The sequence below is a fragment of the Saccostrea cucullata genome, unplaced genomic scaffold (genome assembly GCF_032062105.1).
Source record: "Saccostrea cucullata isolate Sc308-1 unplaced genomic scaffold, CSIRO_AGI_Scuc_v1 ctg266, whole genome shotgun sequence".
Classification (NCBI taxonomy): Eukaryota; Metazoa; Mollusca; class Bivalvia; order Ostreida; family Ostreidae; genus Saccostrea; species Saccostrea cuccullata.
Window position 1 is genome coordinate 158,695 of NW_026935351.1, and position 9,830 is coordinate 168,524.

Below are 9,830 nucleotides of genomic sequence, written 5' to 3' on the forward strand. Positions count from 1 at the left end.
ATTTTAGTTTCAAAATATGGATTAGGGTTTTTTTCCCTCTGGAAATTATGTTTTTGTGTCATGATGGTACAGTACAAATGGGAATTATTTTTTTGGAGTTGTTTAAATTGCTTTTATAGCAGTACATGTAATGTTTTGAACATATTTTATTGACAACATGTTGAGGGATTGGACACAAGTTCCAAAAACTTAGATAGTCCTCTCCCATACATAAAATCTCAATAGCCATACAAAATTTACAAAGTTTTACAAGGACAAGGTCCCAGACATGACATTAATAGGCAGATCAAAAAAGATATGACAAAAAAGCAAGGGTAATGTAACTATCAAATATCATTTTTATGTAAGAGTTTTCAAAATGTCTATAAGAAATCTAAGCCAGGGAATTATTAACATGAAGATATTGAGAAAAAGCTAGTATTATGGCCAATTTTTTTAAACATACATATTGCTGATGGATAAATTATTTGATTTTAACAGCTGAGTTGAATTGGGAGTGTAGGTACTATCTGTAGCCCTATGTGTCAGTGTAAATGTGTATGTTGTTTTTCACCAAATTATTTTTAGAGTTACATATTTTTTGTACAATTATATAAAAATGTATTGATATATTTTCAGTATTTTGTACAGTTTGTTCAACATGAAAACTACCACAGTCTGAGTGCATTTTATTTAGTTGGAAATTTCTTGAACTTTTTATGGCATGCTCACATTTTAATTGGATTACATTTTGTATTTCACTTTCTACACCATATTTCTTTCTTTTTGGACAAACACAATAACATTTACCCCATAGTTTTTCAATTTAAAGCTTTCTTTTATGTTGTAAATTCAAACCCTCTCAATTATCTATGCTATGTATGGTCTTCAAGGAGGATCTAAATTTTGCAATAGATTAAGGTCAAATCAGTGTAAGGGGTGGTGAGATCCACATGTAGATAGTGAGATCCACATATAGAGAACATCATTTAGAACTGACACCAGGCTTAGATCATTCAGAGCTGATGCCAAGATTATATAATAGGGAATATGGTACAAAAATGAACCACTGCAGCATACAGACAAATTGAAGCATTTTTTTGTATAAACTGGAGCTTTTTATATCAATATTTTTTTAATAAATATCCATGTGTATCATAATATAAAATGTTAAAGTGTTATGTACCATTGTGGCAACTCATTTGAGAGATCAAATGGAATTAGGGGGTAGAATTGCCTTGACTGAAAGAGGAGCATAATGTTGTATATGTACATCAATTCGAGCCAAAAAAAAAGATTGATAATCACTGAAGTATTTGCATTTTAATTCTGTGTTATCATAGTGAAGATTTGTACCACCATTTAAAGTAATTTTGTGCATGTCTTTGATATTTATGTTTTCTTTGTGTGACTTGTAGTTCTTCTTCAAGCAATGCAAAGATTAAAATTCTATTCAATTTTAAATAAGCTATAGCACATTATGGTAAATTTCCTTAAAAGATGTTAAATGCAATAACCAGTTGCAAAGATTCCTTTTAGATAAAAATAAATAAATCATTTTTTAATTTTTTTTTTTCTTCAAAATAAACAAGTAATTTATTATAATTAATTTGTCTGTATCCCTTTTCCCCCAGGCTATCAAAGTACTCAGCCCAGAATAAGATGACAGAAAAGAACATAGCCATTGCCTTTGGTCCAACATTAATGCAGACTGAAGCAGAGGTATGAACATTTTCTGATTTATTTACAACAGAGATTTTCTGTGTGTATTTCAGGCATTTCTGTTTCATTGGCAAATATATTTGCAAGCATTACATTATTATGCCCCCCTCCTCGAAGAAGAGAGTGCATATTGCTTTGTTACTGTCTGTCCGTTGGTTACGGTCTTTTAATCCATCAATAGATTCCATTCATTTTCTCTGCAGAGGTTGCACGGATACTGAAATGCCATTTGGTATACAGATTAACCATAAGAATATCAGGGTCTGTTTTGGGTTTGATCAACCAATTTTTTAAGAGAGCTATGCCCTTTCAACTTTGAAAAATTCCAATTATTTGCATTAAGTTTCTGTTCATTTTCTGTACTTGTGTGTTATGGAGGAAGGAGTGGATTAGTGTTTCACAAATATTGTGAACAAGATAATATTAATTGTTGTCCATGAAGTTCCTCATTCTTGAAATTGTTTCTCTTATTAATTTTACAGTCTGAAGTTAACAGCACACACGTACAGTTACAGATGGTTGTGATAGGAGACATCATGAAACATCACCAGAAACTATTCAAGGTGAGATACCAGTATTATGACTTTTTAATGAGTTACATGTATTGCCTTTAAGAAATCCATTACAGTTTATTTCACAGAAAAATTTGTGCAAGTTTTTCACTGAACTGAATGGTACAAATGTGTCATTTTTGTTTTATTTAAATGTGTATTGCATACTGTATATGGGGTTATTTTCGCCCTGTGTTATTTTCGCCCTTTCACACTTGCAGGCAATTTTTCCCTGTTTTATATTCGCCCAGTCTTAGTTTTATTTAAGAAATTATTCTGTAGTGTTTAAATTCATCCTGTTTTAAATTCGATCAAATGAGGGTAGGGTGAAAGGGGCAAAAATAAAATAGGGGGGCAAACATTTCCCTGCATACAGTGTATAATTTCTGTAATTTCTGTTTCATTGAACTGTGTGTTACTTACATAATTGATTTCTGTTACAGTTGGAGGATGAAGAGAAGATGATGCAGGAGAAGGTAGACATGGGAAAACAGATTTTAGAAGTCATTAACAATAGCAGAGAAGTAAGTGACAGGATTTTTATCATATTTTTATTGCCAGGGTATGTCAAACCTCTGTGAGATTTTTATGGCTAGCACTATGTTTAATAGTTTTAAACCATGCTCAGCCTTGCCGAATCTTTTTCTCTGTCGTGATCAAATGTTTAATTTTGTATTACAGAGTGTGGATATTAATGAGTCGTTAAAGATCAGTGTTTATTTCCTCAGTCGTAACGGCAACACATACAATCCAGAGGTATAGTCACTTCAGATACTGATACTGTAAATGTTTCATAATTCTGATTCAAAAGAGTTTAATTTTTTTTAGAAAGGTGCTCTCTCATTCTTCATCATTCTTATGTATCTTTGTTGTCAACTCTGCCTCTATGTGGATTCAAAAATGAGGATAACAATTAGTTTACATGAGTACATGTATATAATTAATCTGAAGGAATCAGGCCTTGTAGATAGATTCTCTTTGTTGGCTTATTGATAAAAAAATTGTAAGCACACAAAAGTCAAGTAAAAAAAAAATTTTTTTAAAAAGGTTAATTTTATTTACTACTGTAAAATTGTGGCAATGTATTTTTCAGATTAATATCCACACCACAGTTAAACAAGTGATTGATCAGCTAAAACACAGATTTAATGCAACCCATGAAGATTACACCTTGCATGAAGTTCTGTGTGATGGAGGCTTGGGTAAAATAATTGTACTTTAATTTTATGTCTAATACATGTAGTTGGAAAATTATACACAGATGTACCTACTGTATACGAGTATTGTGGGAATTGTATACAATTCCAGAAGTAGAAATTTTATATACATGTATTTTTAACTTTGTAGAGCGTCCCCTCCACAACACAGACACCCCCCACTCTGTGGTCAAAGCTTGGTGGAACTGGCCGGAGTGTTACAGGAAACAGGCGTGTCTCTGTCTAAAGCCCACATCTGATCTCATGCTGAAACTGTCCAACATGGTAAGTCCCCCCCCCCCTCCCACTCACCCACCCCCACCCCCAACACACACACACACACATCTGATCTCATGCTGAAATTGTCCAACATGGTACCCACCCCCCCCCCCCCCCCACACACACACACCCCCAGACCCCCTCACACACACACACACACATCTGTATCTCAAAGAGAAAAATTATCCTCGTTATAACTGTCAAATATGGTAAGACTAGATTAAAATCTTAAAGGCTAATTGATGACAAGTATACATTTAGATCAGGTCTGTAGTGAAACATGAGAAACCTAAATGGTACAAAAAACAAATGGTACAAATTATCTCCCATTTTTTCAGTATGATCCAAGTCGAGCTCTGTTTGCTGATATAAAGTTGATAGAAAAGAAGCCTTTAGGATTGCTGAGTAAATCCAATAAGTATGCATTCCAGTTCCAGCAGTCCAGACTGTCATACTACAAAGACGCCAAAGTAAGCTTAGCTAAAAAAAACTCTTACAATGTGGATTGTTAGTTACTTTACTTTGTACAAGTTGTTCAAAATACTTATTAAGTAAAAGTAAAGGAAAGTAGCAGCAAATATAGAGACCTAGGCAATGAATCTCAAGTTCAAGTGATGATTGGGCATCAATTTTTTCTTCGTTAATTTTGTAGTACAATGTATCTCAATCCAATTAAAATCAGACTTCTTAAATCTGCACTTCATGCACTCTTTTGTGGAGTGTACATGGTGCAGATCTAAGAATTCTGATTTTAATTAGATTGATTGTATCTTGTGTCTTTTACAGTCAGCTGGTGGATCACCTGTAGGGTCCTGGAATATTGAGGATTTGGTCATTTATTATGGAATGGATCCCTTAATAAGGAAAGGTGACAAGTAAGTAAAAAGACTATTGGAACATGTTGAATGTATGAACCTGTACTTCTAGTACCAATACAAAACTTTTTCTTATTTCCCTTAAATATGAGATACAGGGGAGTTTAAAGTTTCTGTTTATTCTTTTTCAGATATGGAGTCACATTTCTTAAAAGAGGAGAAATCCCAGGGTAAGTTTGAATTATATTTCAATCCAACACACTTGTAATAATTTAACACTCACCCTCTTTAATCCTCATCTAAAAGTTGTCCTGAAAAATAGTTATTTTTGCTCTACAGTCAGATCTCAAATCTCTACACATACAATTGGAGAAAAGATCTAATTTATATTTAATATATACTTGTACTTAAAACTTGGATATTTTTCAGATCTAAGGAGACCCCAATTTTTGGACACACCTTGTGTTTTTCTTCAGAAAGCGAGTCACTGTATTGGATGTCTGCTATGCTTGTGGCTCAGGTAAGGGTGAAGACTAGCACAGGTCAATATATTGTATGATAAAGGAAGGTGTATAAATAGATGAAGAGACTCGTAACAGCGAAGGTAAATTAGAATTATGTAAAGTTCAAGATAAGATTCTGTTGTCGTTGTTGATGTTTTTCCGGTGTTTAACATATAGATGTCTATTACGCAGCACCCTGAGGGATTGCTAGTGTGAGGGTACGGGGATCTAGCAGTTCTGTAGAGGTAGATACACTCCACATATCCACCCCAGTGTGGGAGACCGAAGCTACTGCTGTACAGTTAACTACAAAACTTCTCCAATCGTGTTCAAGTAATCTGACATATCTTTGTTACAAAGTGTATAGATTGGGTGCTTTATGTGAATTAAGAAGTTGTTGAACTTGTTATCCTGGAATGCATTTGAATGTAAATCATTTACTTTGTGTGTGAGATTTCTCTAAACACATTGCCAGTAGAAGTATGCTTAGAATATATGTTAGGCTTCCAATACAGTGAAGCAGTTTTCTGTGGGTTGTATTTCATTTTCCATGATATTTTCAAATTGAAACATAATGAATTATTTTCTGTCCTTTTAATCAAGTAAATTGATGCCTAGTTTGAGAAATAGAGAACACTGTATTTTAATGTATGTTTTTAAAAAAGTAAGATTGAGCACTCAAATATTTATACAAAAGATATACAGTATTTTTCAGATTGCAGAATATCTTTGAAAGGAAATGATCAATACTAATAGTTACCTTACATAGAAATGTAAATAAGTTATTTTTGACAGGAATCGTGCAGGATTCATATTGTAGATAATGTACATATGTATTTAATGTATATATTGTAAAGTCATGTATTTATATTTCAGTTGTAAATTAATAAGTATAAAAGTGACACATATATGTAAATAGAGTATTATGTATATATTTATTGCAAGAGATGTTTATTTTTACTGTTGAGATATTACTTTCTTAATTGTTTTTATACATGGAAAAAAAGATGAAGTCTAGATTGGAATATGTTGTAGTGTAATGATGAAAAGAGAATGATTATTTTTTTTAAAGAAGAATTTTTGTACTTCTTCAGAGAGACCATTAACTGTAATGGATAAATCTTTATTGATCACTCTTATTTTCCGAGTAGACTTATCAAATGAACAATAATTTTGTACTTTTTTGGAAGTGCTTTATTTGCCAAATATATAGTGTTGTAGATTTGAATTTTTTTTTTTACATAAAATGTTTAATTTTTCTATGAAGTGCAATATAAAGAAGTTTTATTTGAAAGAATTTTTTTCTATAATTAAACACTTTTGTGCATATATGTATGTCATCTTCATAAAGGTAGCTTTAGAAGTGTCATCGTCATTTACACAGTTGTAATTTTTAGTGCATTTCTTGGTTATAGTATGCAGTTCTTTCTTTCTGTAAATAAAGTTAATTGCACATAACAAGTATATGTAGCATATGATAAAATGTGCTTACAAATGAAAATAATCTTGTTTTATTTGAAATCGTTATGCATATGAATTTACTTCATTTGAAATTGTTTTAACAATGAGAGGAATTTGGTTTTTTATGTATTGTTCTTAATGATTTACATTTGATATTTTAGGTATAATTTTTTTATTACATTTTTCAATGTAGGTTGAATGTTTTGTAGTTGTATCTTTGTGAGTGACTGACTAGCATCTTGGTACACCAAGGAGAAGACCTGTCTTCTTGCTTATTCTGTTTCTTTGTTAATAGCCATTGGTTCCCTGTAAGTTAACATGCATGTACATAAGATAAAGACTAAATACTTTTTTTGAGAGAGATACATAAATGTTGAAAACATTAATAATGTGGAAAGGTCAAAATACCACTAAATCATAATTGTCAAAATTTCCAAAGAGCAATCTCAAATTTTAATACACTGTTCAATTTTTAACTTGCAATATCGCTGAAAATACCGAAATTGTCAAAACATAACCATTCAATGAAACCTTGGTGTCAGTGCTTTCCTCCACATATGCAGAATAATTCCAATGCAACATTTCATTTCATCAAGCCGTTTATCAAAGTCATGTTCTGTCTAACTTGCTGGTGCTAGATTTTTACTTGCTTTGAGTAAATTTTAAAAAAGGGAAAGGAAGTCAGGGTAATAACTCATAAAAACAGTATCTTGTCTGATGAAATTGAACTGAAAAGTAATTAATACTTGTAAAACCTTAAACATGTATAAATTTTTTAAATCAAAAGTAAAAGACATTGAATTTTTCCTTTAATTTTTTTCATAATCTGTTATATTTGACATTGAATTAGAAAGTACTCTCCACTCACTTATAATTAGTTGTTCTGCTATATGTTGTTTACTTCATCATTACCTGTATATAACAAAGCTAGTGCTGGCACTTAATATACAAGACAAGTTTAGCACCGAGTACCTATCTGTTTTATAAGCAAGCATAAAATGTCACGAGTTGTACATGTTGTAATTGTGTTATATTTTGTTACATTTTTTATATATTTTGAAAGTTTTGAATATATGTACAACTTGGTTTTGGTTGTAAATTGTTGCTAACTATTTATTATGTTCAAATAATAATTGCAGAAAAATTAAGCTTTAAAATTTTTTCATAAGCAAAATATGATTTGACGATGTGTACTTAAAGCTCCGAATGTTTTATGAATTTGCTACTGCAATAAATGGTTTAAAACTGTTGGACTGTTTGTGAAAAATATTGGAGTTTCTTCACTCAGGGATTCTTAAATGACAATTATCTTAAGGAGGGTAAAGGAAGTAGCTTAAGGTCAAGAACATTTTTAATTTGTGACCTTTGAATATTGTCAGAATGATATGAAACAGTATTTCCCCTTTGACCTAATTTGATAGAATTCCACACAGTGTCATAAGGTCATAAAGATGTGCAATCAAAGCAGAGTTTTGAGAAAAGAATTTGTCTCAATGTACAGTGTATGCCTAAAGTCTCTTTGGCTTTATATGGGTCATTCTTCAGTGAGAGTGTCCTTGAGCAAAGGTTTTCTCAAATGTCAAGGTTAGAATCTTTTAGCTGAAAATTATCATAAATATATATATATATATGAGCTAGCATCGATCCAAACTGCCATGAATTTAAATTATATGGGCTCCTTTTGGCATGTTGGTGTCAGGTTTTTTACTGTAAGGTCAGGATTTACAATATGATAAAATGTACAATCATAGTTTGGGTATCTACTTAATTCTTTTAATGTCTAATGTCTTATTCATTATCAGAAAGATCATTTAGATGTGCAGAGACTCAAAGATCTCTGACCAAAGTCAAAATACATTTCATTTGTGATTTTGGGCTCACTTGAGATGAAAGCTCATAAGAGCTTTTCTGATCACATTTTGTCTGTAGTCTGTCCATCTGTTAATTTTAAATATTTTGGATTTTTTCCAGAACCACTGGGCCAATTTCAACTAAACTTGCCACAAAGCATCCTTGGGTGAAGGGGATTCAAGTTTGTTCAAATTAAGAGCCACAGCCTCTTCCAAGGGGAGATAATTAAAAATTAGAGAAAAATTAAGAGCATCTTTTATAAATCTTCTTTTCAATAACCACAGGACCATGTAAAAATCCTTAGGTAGTTCATGATTTGAACAAACTTGAATCTGCATTATGTCAAACAGCTTTCACATAAAGTTCATCTTTTCTAGTGTACTGGCTCTTGAGAAAATTTTAAAATATTAATCAAATTTGAATTCCCATTACCAAAGGATACTCTGTGCCAAGTTTGGTTGAAATCAACCCATTGGTTCTTGAGAAGATGAAAATAAGGAAAGATTACAATTTAGAGAACAAATTTTGATCAGAAAAGCTCACTTGGGCCTTCAGCTCAAGTAAGCTTAGAAAAAAAATGGAATCTTCAAGATGCATCTACTTAAGTTTCATTTTCCCTGGTTCAGTGGTTTTTAAGAAGAATATTTAAAGATATTTCATACAAATACCCATGTAAAACTTTCATTGTCCTATGTGGCCCCTTCCTACCCCTGGGGATCATGGTTTGACTAAACTGGAATACAATTCATGCCGGGAAGCTTTCAGCAATTTGGCACAATATATGTACTTGAATTCAGCATCTATTTTCTGCAAGTGAAATATAGTACCTGCATAGTTTAATAATGGGATATGATATTAACAAAGCATCGGCAATGACAATATTACAAGTAGCTAAAAGATTTCTGACAGAATTCGCTCATAACTGGTCCTCTCTTTACTAAGTCCCATTCACATTCCCCACTGTAAAATTACCTGCATGTTTAAATACACAAAAACAAATTCATATGTAAAATTTCATTATTGTATTGTATGTAGTTTACATGTACAATAATATTTATAAAATATTCATTTTAACAAACATGGTATTAATTTTCCATTGTAAAATGGACAGAAATATACATGTGGACTACACAAAAATCTGTAAATAACAAAGAAAAATAAAGTGCAATGTAACAGTGAGAAAAACACATCTTTTATGAGTAGAAAATATTTTTCATGAACTATACTTTGCTTTTGTAACAACCAAGAAGTTTTGATTGTTTCTTGTCGTTACCTCGGCTAATAGTTCCCCTCGCATCATGGCCGATTTTATGAAACTGGACTCTATACATAAGACATGCAAGTACCAGGGTATATAAAAATAACTGTTCTAAAACTCAAAATTAGATGTTGAGTCATACGACTTATAATCCTGACCATATAAGGATATCATAGATAAAAGCTGCCCTAATTTCACATAGTATCTGATAGTCA

General features: G+C 31.8%; 1 protein-coding gene across 3 annotated transcripts in view; it reads left to right on the top strand.

Annotated features, from left to right (window-relative positions):
* LOC134242507 (arf-GAP with Rho-GAP domain, ANK repeat and PH domain-containing protein 1-like) overlaps nucleotides 1-7,536 on the top strand; it is a 40,338-nt gene extending 32,802 nt beyond the window's left edge. For all 3 annotated transcript variants that reach the window (XM_062724593.1, XM_062724594.1, XM_062724596.1), the window contains 11 exons: nucleotides 1,614-1,701; nucleotides 2,184-2,264; nucleotides 2,696-2,776; nucleotides 2,934-3,008; nucleotides 3,346-3,454; nucleotides 3,600-3,733; nucleotides 4,066-4,197; nucleotides 4,514-4,602; nucleotides 4,734-4,772; nucleotides 4,972-5,062; nucleotides 5,238-7,536. In XM_062724593.1, coding sequence (XP_062580577.1) covers nucleotides 1,614-1,701; nucleotides 2,184-2,264; nucleotides 2,696-2,776; nucleotides 2,934-3,008; nucleotides 3,346-3,454; nucleotides 3,600-3,733; nucleotides 4,066-4,197; nucleotides 4,514-4,602; nucleotides 4,734-4,772; nucleotides 4,972-5,062; nucleotides 5,238-5,261 — 943 coding nt within the window. In that variant the 3' untranslated portion in view covers nucleotides 5,262-7,536. The remainder of the gene's footprint in view (nucleotides 1-1,613; nucleotides 1,702-2,183; nucleotides 2,265-2,695; nucleotides 2,777-2,933; nucleotides 3,009-3,345; nucleotides 3,455-3,599; nucleotides 3,734-4,065; nucleotides 4,198-4,513; nucleotides 4,603-4,733; nucleotides 4,773-4,971; nucleotides 5,063-5,237) is intronic.
* Nucleotides 7,537-9,830: the final 2,294 nt, after the last annotated feature.